General features: G+C 67.9%; 1 protein-coding gene across 1 annotated transcript in view; it reads left to right on the top strand.

Annotated features, from left to right (window-relative positions):
- CHD3 (chromodomain helicase DNA binding protein 3) overlaps positions 1-18,361 on the top strand; it is a 158,462-nt gene that overhangs the window by 61,966 nt on the left and 78,135 nt on the right. The window contains 6 exon segments of the mRNA XM_064437623.1: positions 194-306; positions 2,306-2,441; positions 3,018-3,116; positions 3,392-3,505; positions 3,610-3,718; positions 5,932-6,064. Coding sequence (XP_064293693.1) covers positions 194-306; positions 2,306-2,441; positions 3,018-3,116; positions 3,392-3,505; positions 3,610-3,718; positions 5,932-6,064 — 704 coding nt within the window.

The raw sequence follows: 18,361 nt of genomic DNA, 5'->3' as shown, positions 1-18,361 counted from the left end.
CACGGGGACAGGGTGTGGGGATGGAGATGTGAGCACATGGGGGACCGGGGACAGCACAGGGACACGTGGACGTGGGGGGGACAGAGGGACGTGGGGGCGACAGAGGGTCGCGGGGAGCACGAGGGTGGGGGACACAGGGCCAGGGTGGTGGGGACACCCCCTGTCCCCGTGTCCTGACGTCCCCTGTCCCCAGCCACGCCGGCGCCCAGCGAGCGCGGGGACGGGCCAGGGCCACCCGCGGAGAGGGACGACGGTGACACCAGGGACGAGAAGGAGCTCAAGGGCCCCGAGAAGATGGAGACGGAGGTGGGTGACAGGGCTGTCCCCAACCCTGTCCTCACTGTCCCCAGCCCTGTCCCCAACCCTGTCCCCAGCCCTGTCCTCACTGTCCCGAACCCTGTCCCCAACCCTGTCCTCGCTGTCCCCAACCCTGTCCTCACTGTCCCCAACCCTGTCCTCGCTGTCCCCAACCCTGTCCTCACTGTCCCCAGCCCTGTCCCCAACCCTGTCCTCACTGTCCCCAGCCCTGTCCCCAGCCCTGTCCTCGCTGTCCCCAGCCCTGTCCCCAACCCTGTCCTCGCTGTCCCCAGCCCTGTCCCCAGCCCTGTCCTCGCTGTCCCCAACCCTGTCCTCACTGTCCCCAACCCTGTCCCCAGCCCTGTCCTTGCTGTCCCCAACCCTGTCCTCACTGTCCCCAGCCCTGTCCCCAACCCTGTCCTCGCTGTCCCCAACCCTGTCCCCAGCCCTGTCCCCAACCCTGTCCTCGCTGTCCCGAACCCTGTCCCCAGCCCTGTCCTCGCTGTCCCCAACCCTGTCCTCACTGTCCCCAACCCTGTCCCCAGCCCTGTCCTTGCTGTCCCCAACCCTGTCCTCACTGTCCCCAGCCCTGTCCCCAACCCTGTCCTCGCTGTCCCCAACCCTGTCCCCAGCCCTGTCCCCAACCCTGTCCTCGCTGTCCCGAACCCTGTCCCCAGCCCTGTCCTCGCTGTCCCCAACCCTGTCCCCAACCCTGTCCTCACTGTCCCCAACCCTGTCCCCAGCCCTGTCCTCACTGTCCCGAACCCTGTCCCCAGCCCTGTCCTCGCTGTCCCCAACCCTGTCCTCACTGTCCCCAACCCTGTCCTTGCTGTCCCCAACCCTGTCCCCAACCCTGTCCTTGCTGTCCCCAACCTTGTCCCCAACCGTGTCCCCATCCTGTCCCCAGCCCTGTCCTCACTGTCCCCAACCCTGTCCCCAACCGTGTCCCCATCCTGTCCCCAACCCTGTCCCCAACCCTGTCCCCAACCCTGTCCTCGCTGTCCCCAACCCTGTCCCCAGCCCTGTCCTTGCTGTCCCCAACCCTGTCCCCAACCCTGTCCTCACTGTCCCCATCCCTGTCTCCATCCCTGTCCCCAACCCTGTCCTCACTGTCCCCATCCCTGTCTCCATCCCTGTCCCCAACCCTGTCCCCATCCTGTCCCCATCCATGTCCTCGCTGTCCCCATCCATGTCCTCGCTGTCCCCAACCCTGTCCTCACTGTCCCCATCCTGTCCCCAACCCTGTCCTCGCTGTCCCCAACCCTGTCCTCTCTGTCCCCAACCCTGTCCTCATCCCTGTCCCCAGCCCTGTCCTCACTGTCCCCATCCTGTCCCCATCCCTGTCCTCATCCCTGTCCCCATCCCTGTCCTCACTGTCCCCATCCTGTCCCCATCCCTGTCCTCATCCCTGTCCCCATCCCTGTCCTCACTGTCCCCATCCTGTCCCCATCCCTGTCCTCACTGTCCCCATCCTGTCCCCATCCCTGTCCTCATCCCTGTCCCCATCCCTGTCCTCACTGTCCCCATCCTGTCCCCAGCCCTGTCCTCACTGTCCCCATCCTGTCCCCAGGCATGTCCTCCATGTCCCCAACCCTGTCCCCAGCCCTGTCCTCGCTGTCCCCAACTCTGTCTGAACCTTTGTCCCTAGTCGTGTCCTCCCTGTCCCCATCTTTGACCACAACCATGTCCTCCCTGTCCCCCATCGTGTCCTCCCTGTCCCCAACCCTGTCCCAGCCCCATCCTCACTTGTCTCCCCCAGCCCTGTTGTCCCCAACCCTGTCCCTGTCCCCAACACTGTGTCACCCTCCTGTCCTTGTCCCTGTCCCCAGTGTCCTCTTCCCCTCCCCGTGTCCCCACCCCCGTCCCCTCTCTCCCCACCCTGTCCCCTCCCCACCGTTGTCCCCGTGTCCCCCCCGGTCACCGCAGGGGTACGGAGGGGGGTGGGGGGATGTCACAGTGGGGGGGCCCCGGCGTCCGAGGTGACACCAGCCCCCCCCCGTCCCCGCAGCCTCCTGTCCCCGAGGTGCCACCGTCCCCGGGTGACGGCAGCGAGGCCGAAGGGCCGCGGAAGGGGGAGGAGGAGGAGGGACCCGGCCAGCGGGAGCCCGAGGCCGAAGGGCCCCCGGCCCGCGAGGAGCGAGCAGGTGAGACCCACCCCAAAATCTCCCTGGGGGGACCCAGGCGTTCGGGTGCCCCCCCAAATTCCTCCAGGGGGGACCCAGGCATTTGGGTGCCCCCCTAAATCCCCCAGGGGGACCCAGGCGTTCGGGTGCCCCCCAAATTCCTCCAGGGGGGACCCAGGCATTTGGGTGCCCCCCTAAATCCCCCAGGGGGACCCAGGCGTTCGGGTGCCCCCCCAAATTCCTCCAGGGGGGACCCAGGCATTTGGGTGCCCCCCCAAATCCCCCGAGGGGGACCCAGGCGTTCGGGTGCCCCCCAAATTCCTCCAGGGGGGACCCAGGCATTTGGGTGCCCCCCCCTAAATCCCCCCTGGGGGAACCCAGGCAACCAGATGCCCCCCCAAATCGCCCCAGAGGGACCCAGGCATTCGAGTGCCCCCCCAAATCCCCCTAGGGGGACCCAGGCATTTGGGTGCGCCCCCCCCCAGATTCCCCCAGGGGGACCCAGGCGTTTGGGTGCCCCCCTAAATCACCCAAATCCCCCCCTAAATCCCCCCTGGGGGACCCAGGCGTCTGAGCACCCCCGTTCCCCCCCTGCAGGCGCCGAGGCCGAGAAGGGTCCCGGGGGAGAGAAGGGTGATGAGAAACCCCCCGAGGAGGAGCCCAAGGAGCGGCCGGGGGACCCTGACCCCAAACGAGGTACCTGGGAGGCGGGGCTTGACTGCGGGGGTGGGGCCTAGCCCCCCCCAGGCTGTGGGTGAGCCGGAGGGGGCGGGGCTTAACCAAAGGGATGGGCCTGGAGCGCTTTGCTCTTAATCTTGTCACGTTCACTCTGAAGCCTGCTGATGGCTGCGAATATTTTTCTGCTTCATGGGGGGTGGGGGGGCGCTTGGGGGGGGGGCAAAGGGGGGGTCACAACATGGCGCTGACCGCCGTATGTGTGGCCCCCCCCCCCCTTCCACGCCCCCGCGCAGAGGAGGTGAAGGCTGAGAAGGAGCCCAAGCTGGAGGCGCGCGCCAACGGCCGGCGGGACGACAAGGCCGAGAAGCCGCGCTTCATGTTCAACATCGCCGACGGCGGCTTCACGGGTGAGTGGGTGACGAGGGGGTGGGGCGGGGTGGGGGACGGGACAGGCCGGGGTTCCCGCTTACCTGACGCCCCCCGCCCCTCGCCCCCACCCCGCCCCCCGCAGAGCTGCACACGCTGTGGCAGAACGAGGAGCGCGCCGCCATCTCCTCGGGGAAGCTCAATGAGATCTGGCACCGGCGCCACGACTACTGGCTGCTGGCCGGCATCGTCCTGTATCCTTCCAGCACCCCGGGGACCCCCCCACAGCACCCCAGGGTCTCCCCCCGACACCCCAGGGTCCCTCCACGGCGTGCCGGGGTCCCTCACAGCGCTCTTGGGTCCCCCTGCGGCACCCCAGGGTCCCTCTGTGGCATTCTGAGGTCCCCTCGTGGTACCCCAGGGACCTCCCACAGCACCCCAGGGTCTCCCTGTGACACCCCAGGGTCCCCCCACAGCACCCCAGGGTCCCTCCACGGCATGCCGGGGTCCCCTCACAGTGCTCTTGGGTCCCCCTGCGGCACCCCAGGGTCCCTCTGTGGCATTCTGAGGTCCCCTCGTGGTACCCCAGGGTCTCCCTGTGACACCCCAGGGTCCCCCCACAGCACCCCAGGGTCCCTCCACGGCATGCCGGGGTCCCCTCACAGCGCTCTTGGGTCCCCCTGTAGCATTCTGGGGTTCCCTCGTGGCACCCCAGGGACCTCCCACGGCACTCCAGGGTCTCCCTGTGACACCCCAGGGTCTCCCTGCAACACCCCAGGGTCCCCCTGTGGCATTATGGGGTCCCCTCGTGGTACCCCAGGGTCCCCCCACAGCACCCCAGGGTCCCGCTGTGACACCCCAGGGTTCCCCCACAACACCCCAGGGTTCCCCCACAACACCCCAGGGTCTCCCCACAGCACCCCAGGGTCCCCCCACAACACCCCAGGGTCCCCCTGTGGCATTATGGGGTCCCCTCGTGGTACCCCAGGGTCCCCCCACGGCACCCCAGGGTCCCCCACAACACCCCAGGGTCTCCCCACGACACCCCAGGGTCAACCCGTGAGACCCCAGGGTCCCCCTGCAACACCCCAGGGTCCTGCTACAGCACCCCAGGGTCCCCCTGTGGCACCCCAGTGTCCCCCCCAGGTGCTGTCACCCTCCCCAGAGCCGGTGACAGTGACAGCACCAAGGAGGGTGATGCCAAGGTGGGGGTGATGCGGGGGGCGGTGGTGGTGGGGGCGCGGTGACGCTCCTTAGTGAACAGCCGCGACTCCGTGTGCTGGCGGGTGTGACCTGGGTGGGGGTGAGGGGAACCTCGGCGGTGTGGTGACGGTGACGCGGTGACACGGTGACAGTCGCCAGCGCGCAGCCACGGCTCCGTGCGCTGAACACAGGGGTGATGTGGGGGAGGGGACAAGGGGAACGCTGGCGGCGGGGTGACGCTGTGAGGGTGATGTGGTGACGGTGACGCAGCGGTGGTGAGGCAGTGACATGGTGACGGTCCTTATGGTGGGGGCGGTGAGAGGGACGTTGGGGACAGGGTGACGCGGTGATGGTGATGCGGTGGTGGTTACACGGTGATGTGGTGATGGCGACGCGGTGACGGTGACGCTGTGTTGGTGACGCAGTGACACGGTGACAGTCCTTAACGTGCAGCCACGGCTCTGCCTGATGGACGGGGGATGACCTGGGGGTGTTCAGGGGGATGCTGGGGACGGGGTGACGGTGATGCGGTGACGGTGACGTGGTGGTGACGCAGTGACGGTGACGGGGTGACAGGCCTTAGCGTACAGCCACAGCTCCGTGGGCTGGAGGGGGGATGGCCTGGGGGGACAAGAGGGAGACGCTGCGGACGGGGTGACACGGTGACAGTGATGTGGTGACACGGTGATGGTGACATGGTGACGGTGACACGGTGACAGTCGTTAGTGCACAGTCACAGGCCTCTGAACTGGATGGGGGGTGACATGGGGCGGTTGGGAGGGACGTTGGGGACAGCGTGACGTGGTGACGGTGACGCGGTGACTCGGTGGTGGCGACGCGGTGATGACCCGGGGACGGTGACGTGGTGACAGCCCTTAACGTGCATCCACGCCTCCGTGCGATGGCTGGGTGATGACCTGGGGGACACGGTGACACGGTGACGGTGACAGTCCTTATCGCACAGCCGCAGCCCCACAGGCTGTCCAGGGGATGCGGGGGGGGCGGGGGTGAGAGGGACGTTGGGGACAGGCTGACGCAGCGATGCTGATGCGGCGACTCAGCGACGGTGACGCGGTGGTGACGGTGACGTGGTGGTGACGATGATGTGGTGACAGTCCTTAACGGTGGTGCTGACGAGGCGGCAGCCCTTAGCACGCAGCCACGGCTCCGTGCGCTGGAGATGGGGGGCGAGGGGGGATGTTGGGGACGGGGTGACGCAGTGACACGGTGACACGGTGACACGGTGACAGTCCTTAGCGCGCAGCCACGGCTACGCGCGCTGGACGGACATCCAGAACGACGGCGCCTTCGGGGTCATCAACGAACCCTTTAAGGGCGAAGCCTCTAAGGGGAACTTCCTCGAGATGAAGAACAAGTTCCTCGCACGCCGCTTCAAGGTGAGCGCACAAGGGCTCGCACGAGGGCTCACACGGGGGTTGCGTGAGGGTTGGTGCGAGGGTTGCACGAGGGTTGTACTCGCACGGGGCCGGCGCCCGCGCAGGGCTCATTGCGGGGCGCCGCTGGTGCAAGGAGCGCGGGGCGGCGGCTGCTTTCGCACGGGGGGCTTGCACGAGGGCCTCGCACGAGGGTCTCGCGCTAAGGCTGGCCTCGTGCAAGGGTCTCGCACGAGGGCAGCTTGTGCTCCCTTGCAGCGGGGGCGCGATCAAGGGCTAGGCTTGCACGAGGGGCTCGCACGAGGGCTGCTCTCGCACGAGGCTCCTGCACGAGGGCCTCGCACGAGGACCGGATCATGCGAGGGCTGGGCTCTCGTGAGGGTGGGGCTTACACGAGGGGCTTACACAAGCGCCCGGGCAGAGCGAGGTGGCTGTGAAAAGGGGGCGGGGCTTGCACGTGGGCTGCGCACAAGGGGTGAGGATTGGCCGAGGAGGGGCTGCGTGCAAGGGGCTGCCGGGGGGACGGTTGGTGGGCACGGGGGTTGTTGGGAGCCCGAACACTGAGTCTGCTCTGGGTGTTGTCGCGGTGCGAGGTCAGAGCTGGGTGCCCAGGCGCCTGTGTCCTCGCCGTGTGTTGTCGCAGTGCGAGGTCAGAGCTGGGTGCCCAGGCGCCTGTGTCCTCGCTGGGTGTTGTCACGGTGCGAGGTCAGAGCTGGGTGCCCCGACGATTGTGTCCTCGCCGGGTGTTGTCGCGGTGCGAGGTCAGAGGTGGGTGCCCCGACGCCTGTGTCGTCGCCGGGTGTTGTCGCGGTGCGAGGTCAGAGGTGGGTGCCCCGACGCCTGTGTCCTCGCCGGGTGTTGTCGTGGTGCGAGGTCAGAGGTGGGTGCCCGACGCCTGTGTCCTCGCCGGGTGTTGTCGTGGTGCGAGGTCAGAGGTGGGTGCCCGACGCCTGTGTCCTCGCCGGGTGTTGTCACGGTGCGAGGTCGGAGCTGTGTGCCCGACGCCTTTGTCCTCGCCAGGTGTTGTCGCGGTGCGAGGTCAGAGTTGGGTGCCCCGACGCCTGTGTCCTCGCCGGGTGTTGTCACGGTGCGAGGTCAGAGCTGGGTGCCCCGACGCCTGTGTCCTCTCTGGGTGTTGTCACGGTGCGAGGTCAGAGCTGGGTGCCCCGACGCCTGTGTCGTCGCCGGGTGTTGTCGCGGTGCGAGGTCAGAGGTGGGTGCCCCGACGCCTGTGTCCTCGCCGGGTGTTGTCACGGTGCGAGGTCGGAGCTGGGTGCCCGACGCCTGTGTCGTCGCCGGGTGTTGTCACGGTACGAGGTCAGAGCTGGGTGCCCCGACGCCTGTGTCCTCGCTGGGTGTTGTCACGGTGCGAGGTCAGAGCTGGGTGCCCCGACGCCTGTGTCCTCGTGGGTGTTGTCGCGGTGCGAGGTCAGAGGTGGGTGCCCCGACGCCTGTGTCCTCGCCGGGTGTTGTCATGGTGTGAGGTCAGAGCTGGGTGCCCCGACGCCTGTGTCCTCACCGGGTGTTGTCACGGTGTGAGGTCAGAGCTGGGTGCCCCGACGCCTGTGCCCTCGCCGGGTGTTGTCGCGGTGCGAGGTCAGAGCTGGGTGCCCCAACGCCTGTGTCGTCGCCGGGTGTTGTCGTGGTGCGAGGTCAGAGTTGGGTACCTGACGGCTGGGTCGTCGCCGGGTGTTGTCGTGGTGCGAGGTCAGAGCTGGGTGCCCCGACGCCTGTGTCGTCGCCGGGTGTTGTCGCGGTGCGAGGTCAGAGCTGGGTGCCCCGATGCCTGTGTCCTCTCTGGGTGTTGTCGCGGTGCGAGGTCAGAGCTGGGTGCCCCGACGCCTGTGTCCTCGCCGGGTGTTGTCGCGGTGCGAGGTCAGAGCTGGGTGCCCCAACGCCTGTGTCCTCGCCGGGTGTTGTCGCGGTGCGAGGTCAGAGCTGGGTGCCCGACGCCTGTGTCCTCGCCGGGTGTTGTCGCGGTGCGAGGTCAGAGCTGGGTGCCCGACGCCTGTGTCCTCGCCGGATGTTGTCACGGTGTGAGGTCAGAGCTGGGTGCCCCGACGCCTGTGTCCTTGCCGAGTGTTGTCGCGGTGCGAGGTCAGAGCTGGGTGCCCCGACGCCTGTGTCCTTGCCGAGTGTTGTCGCGGTGCGAGGTCAGAGCTGGGTGCCCCAACGCCTGTGTCCTCGCCGGGTGTTGTCATGGTGTGAGGTCAGAGCTTGGTGCCCCGATGCCTGTGTCCTCGCTGGGTGTTGTCGCGGTGCGAGGTCAGAGCTGGGTGCCCGACGCCTGTGTCCTCGCCGGATGTTGTCGCGGTGCGAGGTCAGAGCTGGGTGCCCCGACGCCTGTGTCCTCGCCGGGTGTTGTCGCGGTGCGAGGTCAGAGCTGGGTGCCCCGACGCCTGTGTCGTCGCCGAGTGTTGTCACGGTGCGAGGTCGGAGCTGGGTGCCCCGACGCCTGTGTCCTCGCCGGGTGTTGTCACGGTGCGAGGTCAGAGCTGGGTGCCCCGACGCCTGTGTCCTCGCCGGGTGTTGTCACGGTGCGAGGTCAGAGGTGGGTGCCCCGACGCCTGTGTCCTCGCCGGGTGTTGTCGCGGTGCGAGGTCAGAGGTGGGTGCCCGACGCCTGTGTCCTCGCCGGGTGTTGTCGTGGTGCGAGGTCAGAGGTGGGTGCCCGACGCCTGTGTCCTCGCCGGGTGTTGTCACGGTGCGAGGTCGGAGCTGTGTGCCCGACGCCTTTGTCCTCGCCAGGTGTTGTCGCGGTGCGAGGTCAGAGTTGGGTGCCCCGACGCCTGTGTCCTCGCCGGGTGTTGTCACGGTGCGAGGTCAGAGCTGGGTGCCCCGACGCCTGTGTCCTCTCTGGGTGTTGTCACGGTGCGAGGTCAGAGCTGGGTGCCCCGACGCCTGTGTCCTCGCCGGGTGTTGTCGCGGTGCGAGGTCAGAGGTGGGTGCCCCGACGCCTGTGTCCTCGCCGGGTGTTGTCACGGTGCGAGGTCGGAGCTGGGTGCCCGACGCCTGTGTCGTCGCCGGGTGTTGTCACGGTACGAGGTCAGAGCTGGGTGCCCCGACGCCTGTGTCCTCGCTGGGTGTTGTCACGGTGCGAGGTCAGAGCTGGGTGCCCCGACGCCTGTGTCCTCGTGGGTGTTGTCGCGGTGCGAGGTCAGAGGTGGGTGCCCCGACGCCTGTGTCCTCGCCGGGTGTTGTCACGGTGCGAGGTCAGAGCTGGGTGCCCCGACGCCTGTGTCCTCTCCGGGTGTTGTCACGGTGCGAGGTCGGAGCTGGATGCCCAGACGCCTGTGTCGTCACCGGGTGTTGTCACGGTGCGAGGTCAGAGCTGGGTGCCCCGACGCCTGTGTCCTCGCTGGGTGTTCTCATGGTGCGAGGTCAGAGTTGGGTGCCCCGACGCCTGTGTCCTCGCCGGGTGTTGTCACGGTGCGAGGTCAGAGTTGGGTGCCCCAACGCCTGTGTCCTCGCCGGGTGTTGTCACGGTGCGAGGTCAGAGTTGGGTGCCCCGACGCGTGTGTCCTCTCTGGGTGTTGTCGCGGTGCGAGGTCAGAGCTGGGTGCCCCGACGCCTGTGTCCTCGCCGGGTGTTGTCATGGTGTGAGGTCAGAGCTGGGTGCCCCGACGCCTGTGTCCTCGTGGGTGTTGTCGCGGTGCGAGGTCAGAGTTGGGTGCCCCGACGCCTGTGTCCTCGCCGGGTGTTGTCGCGGTGCGAGGTCAGAGCTGGGTGCCCCAACGCCTGTGTCCTCGCCGGGTGTTGTCACGGTGCGAGATCAGAGTTGGGTGCCCGACGGCTGTGTCCTCTCTGGGTGTTGTCGCGGTGCGAGGTCAGAGGTGGGTGCCCCGACGCCTGTGTCCTCACCGGGTGTTGTCGCGGTGCGAGGTCAGAGCTGGGTGCCCCAACGCCTGTGTCCTTGCCGGGTGTTGTCGCGGTGCGAGGTCAGAGGTGGGTGCCCCGACGCCTGTGTCCTCGCCGGGTGTTGTCGTGGTGCGAGGTCAGAGTTGGGTGCCCCGACGCATGTGCCCTCGCCGGGTGTTGTCGCGGTGCGAGGTTAGAGTTGGGTGCCCCGACGCCTGTGTCCTTTCTGGGTGTTGTCGCGGTGCGAGGTCAGAGCTGGGTGCCCCGACGCCTGTGTCCTCGCCGGGTATTGTCGCGGTGCGAGGTCAGAGCTGGGTGCCCCGACGCCTGTGTCCTCGCCGGGTGTTGTCGTGGTGCGAGGTCAGAGTTGGGTGCCTGACGGCTGTGTCGTCGCCGGGTGTTGTCGTGGTGCGAGGTCAGAGCTGGGTGCCCGACGCCTGTGTCGTCGCCGGGTGTTGTCGCGGTGCGAGGTCAGAGGTGGGTGCCCCGATGCCTGTGTCCTCGCCGGGTGTTGTCGCGGTGCGAGGTCAGAGCTGGGTACCCCGACGCCTGTGTCCTCGCCGGATGTTGTCGCGGTGTGAGGTCAGAGCTGGGTGCCCCGACGCCTGTGTCCTCGCCGGGTGTTGTCGTGGTGCGAGGTCAGAGCTGGGTGCCCAGACGCCTGTGTCCTCGCCGGGTGTTGTCATGGTGTGAGGTCAGAGCTTGGTGCCCCGACGCCTGTGTCCTCGCCGGGTGTTGTCGCGGTGCGAGGTCAGAGCTGGGTGCCCGACGCCTGTGTCCTCGCCGGATGTTGTCGCGGTGTAAGGTCAGAGCTGGGTGCCCCGACGACTGTGTCGTCGCCGGGTGTTGTCGCGGTGCGAGGTCAGAGCTGGCTACCCCGACGACTGTGTCGTCGCCGAGTGTTGTCGCGGTGCGAGGTCAGAGGTGGGTGCCCAGACGCCTGTGTCCTCGCCGGGTGTTGTCGCGGTGCGAGGTCAGAGCTGGGTGCCCCGACGCCTGTGTCGTCGCCGGGTGTTGTCATGGTGTGAGGTCAGAGTTGGGTGCCCCGACGCCTGTGTCCTCGCCGGGTGTTGTCACGGTGCGACGTCGGAGCTGTGTGCCCAGACGCCTGTGTCCTCGCCGGGTGTTGTCACGGTGCGAGGTCAGAGGTGGGTGCCCCGACGCCTGTGTCCTCGCCGGGTGTTGTCGCGGTGCGAGGTCAGAGGTGGGTGCCCCGACGCCTGTGTCCTCGCCGGGTGTTGTCACGGTGCGAGGTCGGAGCTGGGTGCCCCGACGCCTGTGTCCTCGCCGGGTGTTGTCACGGTGCGAGGTCAGAGCTGGGTGCCCCGACGCCTGTGTCCTCTTTGGGTGTTGTCATGGTGCGAGGTCAGAGTTGGGTGCCCCGACGCCTGTGTCCTCGTGGGTGTTGTCGCGGTGCGAGGTCAGAGGTGGGTGCCCTGACGCCTGTGTCCTCGCCGGGTGTTGTCACGGTGCGAAGTCAGAGGTGGGTGCCCCGACGCCTGTGTCCTCTCCGGGTGTTGTCGTGGTGCGAGGTCGGAGCTAGGTGCCCCGATGCCTGTGTCGTCGCCGGGTGTTGTCACGGTGCGAGGTCAGAGCTGGGTGCCCCGACGCCTGTGTCCTCGCCGGGTGTTGTCATGGTGCGAGGTCAGAGTTGGGTGCCCCGACGCCTGTGTCCTCGCCGGGTGTTGTCACGGTGCGAGGTCAGATTTGGGTGCCCCGACGCCTGTGTCCTCGCCGGGTGTTGTCATGGTGCGAGGTCAGAGTTGGGTGCCCCGACGCCTGTGCCCTCGCCGGGTGTTGTCGCGGTGCGAGGTCAGAGCTGGGTGCCCCGACGCCTGTGTCCTCGCCGGGTGTTGTCATGGTGTGAGGTCAGAGCTGGGTGCCCCGACGCCTGTGTCCTCGCCGGGTGTTGTCATGGTGTGAGGTCAGAGCTGGGTGCCCCGACGCCTGTGTCCTCGTGGGTGTTGTCGCGGTGCGAGGTCAGAGTTGGGTGCCCCGACGCCTGTGCCCTCGCCGGGTGTTGTCACGGTGCGAGGTCAGAGCTGGGTGCCCCAACGCCTGTGTCCTCGCCGGGTGTTGTCACGGTGCGAGGTCGGAGCTGGGTGCCCGACGGCTGTGTCCTCGCCGGGTGTTGTCGCGGTGCGAGGTCAGAGCTGGGTGCCCCGACGCCTGTGTCCTCGCCGGATGTTGTCACGGTGTGAGGTCAGAGCTGGGTGCCCCGACGCCTGTGTCCTCGCCGAGTGTTGTCGCGGTGCGAGGTCAGAGGTGGGTGCCCCAACGCCTGTGTCCTCGCCGGGTGTTGTCACGGTACGAGGTCAGAGCTGGGTGCCCCGACGCCTGTGTCCTCGCTGGGTGTTGTCGCGGTGCGAGGTCAGAGCTGGGTGCCCGACGCCTGTGTCCTCGCCGGATGTTGTCGCGGTGTAAGGTCAGAGCTGGGTGCCCCGACGCCTGTGTCCTCGCCGGGTGTTGTCGCGGTGCGAGGTCAGAGCTGGCTGCCCCGACGACTGTGTCGTCGCCGAGTGTTGTCTCGGTGCGAGGTCGGAGCTGGGTGCCCCGACGCCTGTGTCCTCGCCGGGTGTTGTCACGGTGCGAGGTCAGAGCTGGGTGCCCCGACGCCTGTGTCCTCTCTGGGTGTTGTCACGGTGCGAGGTCAGAGCTGGGTGCCCCGACGCCTGTGTCCTCGCCGGGTGTTGTCGCGGTGCGAGGTCAGAGGTGGGTGCCCCGATGCCTGTGTCCTCGCCGGGTGTTGTCACGGTGCGAGGTCGGAGCTGGGTGCCCGACGCCTGTGTCGTCGCCGGGTGTTGTCACGGTGCGAGGTCAGAGCTGGGTGCCCCGACGCCTGTGTCCTCGCTGGGTGTTGTCACGGTGCGAGGTCAGAGGTGGGTGCCCCGACGCCTGTGTCCTCGTGGGTGTTGTCGCGGTGCGAGGTCAGAGCTGGGTGCCCTGACGCCTGTGTCCTCGCTGGGTGTTGTCGCGGTGTAAGGTCAGAGCTGGGTGCCCGACGCATGTGTCCTCTGTGGGTGTTGTCATGGTGCGAGGTCAGAGCTGGGTGCCCCGACGCCTGTGTCGTCGCCGAGTGTTGTCGCGGTGCGAGGTCAGAGCTGGGTGCCCAGACGCCTGTGTCCTCGCCGGGTGTTGTCGCGGTGCGAGGTCAGAGCTGGGTGCCCCGACGGCTGTGTCGTCGCCGGGTGTTGTCATGGTGTGAGGTCAGAGTTGGGTGCCCCGACGCCTGTGTCCTCGCCGGGTGTTGTCACGGTGCGAGGTCGGAGCTGTGTGCCCGACGCCTGTGTCCTCTCTGGGTGTTGTCGCGGTGCGAGGTCAGAGTTGGGTGCCCCGACGCCTGTGTCCTCGCCGGGTGTTGTCACGGTGCGAGGTCAGAGCTGGGTGCCCCGACGCCTGTGTCCTCTCTGGGTGTTGTCACGGTGCGAGGTCAGAGCTGGGTGCCCCGACGCCTGTGTCCTCGCCGGGTGTTGTCGCGGTGAGAGGTCAGAGCTGGGTGCCCCGATGCCTGTGTCCTCGCCGGGTGTTGTCACGGTGCGAGGTCGGAGCTGGGTGCCCGACGCCTGTGTCGTCGCCGGGTGTTGTCACGGTGCGAGGTCAGAGCTGGGTGCCCCGACGCCTGTGTCCTCGCTGGGTGTTGTCACGGTGCGAGGTCAGAGCTGGGTGCCCCGACGCCTGTGTCCTCGTGGGTGTTGTCGCGGTGCAAGGTCAGAGGTGGGTGCCCCGACGCCTGTGTCCTCGCCGGGTGTTCTCACGGTGCGAGGTCAGAGTTGGGTGCCCCAACGCCTGTGTCCTCGCCGGGTGTTGTCACGGTGCGAGGTCAGAGTTGGGTGCCCCGACGCGTGTGTCCTCTCTGGGTGTTGTCGCGGTGCGAGGTCAGAGCTGGGTGCCCCGACGCCTGTGTCCTCGCCGGGTGTTGTCATGGTGTGAGGTCAGAGCTGGGTGCCCCAACGCCTGTGTCCTCGTGGGTGTTGTCGCGGTGCGAGGTCAGAGTTGGGTGCCCCGACGCCTGTGCCCTCGCCGGGTGTTGTCATGGTGCGAGGTCAGAGCTGGGTGCCCCAACGCCTGTGCCCTCGCCGGGTGTTGTCACGGTGCGAGATCAGAGTTGGGTGCCCGACGGCTGTGTCCTCGCCGGGTGTTGTCGCGGTGCGAGGTCAGAGCTGGGTGCCCCGACGCCTGTGTCCTCACCGGGTGTTGTCGCGGTGCGAGGTCAGAGCTGGGTGCCCCAACGCCTGTGTCCTTGCCGGGTGTTGTCGCGGTGCGAGGTCAGAGGTGGGTGCCCCGACGCCTGTGTCCTCGCCGGGTGTTGTCGTGGTGCGAGGTCAGAGTTGGGTGCCCCGACGCATGTGCCCTCGCCGGGTGTTGTCGCGGTGCGAGGTTAGAGTTGGGTGCCCCGACGCCTGTGTCCTTTCTGGGTGTTGTCGCGGTGCGAGGTCAGAGCTGGGTGCCCCGACGCCTGTGTCCTCGCCGGGTATTGTCGCGGTGCGAGGTCAGAGCTGGGTGCCCCGACGCCTGTGTCCTCGCCGGGTGTTGTCGTGGTGCGAGGTCAGAGTTGGGTGCCCAGACGCCTGTGCCCTCGCCGGGTGTTGTCGCGGTGCGAGGTCAGAGCTGGGTGCCCCGACGCCTGTGTCCTCGCCGGGTGTTGTCGTGGTGCGAGGTCAGAGCTGGGTGCCCCGACGCCTGTGTCCTCGCCGGATGTTGTCGCGGTGTGAGGTCAGAGCTGGGTGCCCGGACGCCTGTGTCCTCGCCGAGTGTTGTCGTGGTGCGAGGTCAGAGCTGGGTGCCCCGACGCCTGTGTCCTCGCCGGGTGTTGTCATGGTGTGAGGTCAGAGCTTGGTGCCCCGACGCCTGTGTCCTCTCTGGGTGTTGTCGCGGTGCGAGGTCAGAGCTGGGTGCCCCGACGCCTGTGTCCTCTCTGGGTGTTGTCGCGGTGTGAGGTCAGAGCTGGGTGCCCCGACGACTGTGTCCTCGCCGGGTGTTGTCGCGGTGCGAGGTCAGAGCTGGGTGCCCCGACGACTGTGTCGTCGCCGAGTGTTGTCGCGGTGCGAGGTCAGAGGTGGGTGCCCAGACGCCTGTGTCCTCGCCGGGTGTTGTCGCGGTGTGAGGTCAGAGCTGGGTGCCCCGACGACTGTGTCCTCGCCGGGTGTTGTCGCGGTGCGAGGTCAGAGCTGGCTGCCCCGACGACTGTGTCGTCGCCGAGTGTTGTCGCGGTGCGAGGTCAGAGGTGGGTGCCCAGACGCCTGTGTCCTCGCCGGGTGTTGTCGCGGTGCAAGGTCAGAGCTGGGTGCCCCGACACCTGTGTCCTCGCCGGGTGTTGTCGCGGTGCGAGGTCAGAGGTGGGTGCCCCGACGCCTGTGTCCTCGCTGGGTGTTGTCACGGTGCGAGGTCAGAGCTGGGTGCCCCGACGCCTGTGTCCTCGCCGGGTGTTGTCACGGTGCGAGGTCAGAGCTGGGTGCCCGACGCCTGTGTCCTCGCCGGGTGTTGTCACGGTGCGAGGTCAGAGCTGGGTGCCCCGACGACTGTGTCGTCGCCGAGTGTTGTCGCGGTGCGAGGTCAGAGGTGGGTGCCCCGACGCCTGTGTCCTCGCCGGGTGTTGTCACGGTGCGAGGTCAGAGCTGGGTGCCCCGACGCCTGTGTCCTCTCCGGGTGTTGTCACGGTGCGAGGTCGGAGCTGGGTGCCCAGACGCCTGTGTCGTCACCGGGTGTTGTCACGGTGCGAGGTCAGAGCTGGGTGCCCCGACGCCTGTGTCCTCGCCGGGTGTTGTCATGGTGCGAGGTCAGAGTTGGGTGCCCCGACGCCTGTGTCCTCGCCGGGTGTTGTCACGGTGCGAGGTCAGAGTTGGGTGCCCCAACGCCTGTGTCCTCGCCGGGTGTTGTCACGGTGCGAGGTCAGATTTGGGTGCCCCGACGCGTGTGTCCTCTCTCGGTGTTGTCGCGGTGCGAGGTCAGAGGTGGGTGCCCCGACGCCTGTGTCCTCGCCAGGTGTTGTCATGGTGTGAGGTCAGAGCTGGGTGCCCCGACGCCTGTGTCCTCGTGGGTGTTGTCGCGGTGCGAGGTCAGAGTTGGGTGCCCCGACGCGTGTGTCCTCGCCGGGTGTTGTCGCGGTGCGAGGTCAGAGCTGGGTGCCCCAACGCCTGTGTCCTCGCCGGGTGTTGTCACGGTGCGAGATCAGAGTTGGGTGCCCCGACGCCTGTGTCCTCGTGGGTGTTGTCGCGGTGCGAGGTCAGAGTTGGGTGCCCCGACGCGTGTGTCCTCGCCGGGTGTTGTCGCGGTGCGAGGTCAGAGCTGGGTGCCCCAACGCCTGTGTCCTCGCCGGGTGTTGTCTCGGTGCGAGATCAGAGTTGGGTGCCCGACGTCTGTGTCCTCGCCGGGTGTTGTCGCGGTGCGAGGTCAGAGCTGGGTGCCCCGACGCCTGTGTCCTCACCGGGTGTTGTCGCGGTGCGAGGTCAGAGCTGGGTGCCCCAACGCCTGTGTCCTCTCTGGGTGTTGTCGCGGTGCGAGGTCAGAGGTGGGTGCCCAGACGCCTGTGTCCTCGCCGGGTGTTGTCGTGGTGCGAGGTCAGAGCTGGGTGCCCAGACGCCTGTGTCCTCGCCGGGTGTTGTCGCGGTGCGAGGTCAGAGTTGGGTGCCCCAACGCCTGTGTCCTTTCTGGGTGTTGTCGCGGTGCGAGGTCAGAGCTGGGTGCCCCGACGCCTGTGTCCTCGCCGGATGTTGTCGCGGTGTGAGGTCAGAGCTGGGTGCCCCGACGCCTGTGTCCTCGCCGAGTGTTGTCGCGGTGCGAGGTCAGAGCTGGGTGCCCCAACGCCTGTGTCCTCGCCGGGTGTTGTCATGGTGTGAGGTCAGAGCTTGGTGCACCGACGCCTGTGTCCTCGCTGGGTGTTGTCGCGGTGCGAGGTCAGAGCTGGGTGCCCGACGCCTGTGTCCTCGCCGGATGTTGTCGCGGTGTAAGGTCAGAGGTGGGTGCCCCGACGACTGTGTCCTCGCCGAGTGTTGTCACGGTGCGAGGTCAGAGCTGGGTGCCCCGACGCCTGTGTCCTCGCCGGGTGTTGTCATGGTGCGAGGTCAGAGTTGGGTGCCCCGACGCCTGTGTCCTCTCCGGGTGTTGTCACGGTGCGAGGTCAGAGTTGGGTGCCCCGACGCCTGTGTCCTCGCCGGGTGTTGTCACGGTGCGAGGTCAGAGTTGGGTGCCCCGACGGCTGTGTCCTCTCTGGGTGTTGTCGCGGTGCGAGGTCAGAGCTGGGTGCCCCGACGCCTGTGTCCTCGCCGGGTGTTGTCATGGTGTGAGGTCAGAGCTGGGTGCCCCGATGCCTGTGTCCTCTCTGGGTGTTGTCGCGGTGCGAGGTCAGAGTTGGGTGCCCCGACGCCTGTGTCCTCTCTGGGTGTTGTCGCGGTGCGAGGTCAGAGCTGGGTGCCCCAACGCCTGTGTCCTCGCCGGGTGTTGTCACGGTGCGAGATCAGAGTTGGGTGCCCGACGGCTGTGTCCTCGCCGGGTGTTGTCGCGGTGCGAGGTCAGAGCTGGGTGCCCGACACCTGTGTCCTCGCCGGGTGTTGTCATGGTGCGAGGTCAGAGCTGGGTGCCCCAACGCCTGTGTCCTCGCCGGGTGTTGTCGCGGTGCGAGGTCAGAGTTGGGTGCCCCGACGCCTGTGTCCTCGCCGGGTGTTGTCACGGTGCGAGGTCAGAGCTGGGTGCCCTGACACCTGTGTCCTCGCTAGGTGTTGTCGCGGTGCGAGGTCAGATCTGGGTGCCCCGACGCCTGTGTCCTCGCCGGGTGTTGTCACGGTGCGAGGTCAGAGTTGGGTGCCCCAACGCCTGTGTCCTCTCTGGGTGTTGTCACGGTGCGAGGTCAGAGCTGGGTGCCCGACGCCTGTGTCCTCGCCGGGTGTTGTCATGGTGTGAGGTCAGAGCTTGGTGCCCCGACGCCTGTGTCCTCGCTGGGTGTTGTCGCGGTGCGAGGTCAGAGCTGGGTGCCCGACGCCTGTGTCCTCGCCGGATGTTGTCGCGGTGTAAGGTCAGAGCTGGGTGCCCCGACGACTGTGTCCTCGCCGGGTGTTGTCGCGGTGCGAGGTCAGAGCTGGCTGCCCCGACGACTGTGTCGTCGCCGAGTGTTGTCGCGGTGCGAGGTCAGAGGTGGGTGCCCAGACGCCTGTGTCCTCGCCGGGTGTTGTCGCAGTGCAAGGTCAGAGCTGGGTGCCCCGACGGCTGTGTCGTCGCCGGGTGTTGTCATGGTGTGAGGTCAGAGTTGGGTGCCCCGACGCCTGTGTCCTCGCCGGGTGTTGTCACGGTGCGTGGTCAGAGCTGTGTGCCCAGACGCCTGTGTCCTCGCCGGGTGTTGTCACGGTGCGAGGTCAGAGCTGGGTGCCCCGACGCCTGTGTCCTCGCCGGGTGTTGTCATGGTGCGAGGTCAGAGTTGGGTGCCCCGACGCCTGTGTCCTCGCCGGGTGTT

Source organism: Phalacrocorax carbo, chromosome 34 (assembly GCF_963921805.1).
Source record: "Phalacrocorax carbo chromosome 34, bPhaCar2.1, whole genome shotgun sequence".
Taxonomy (NCBI): domain Eukaryota; kingdom Metazoa; phylum Chordata; class Aves; order Suliformes; family Phalacrocoracidae; genus Phalacrocorax; species Phalacrocorax carbo.
The sequence above is the reverse complement of the archived record's forward strand: the minus strand, read 5'-3'. Positions and strand labels throughout refer to the sequence as shown.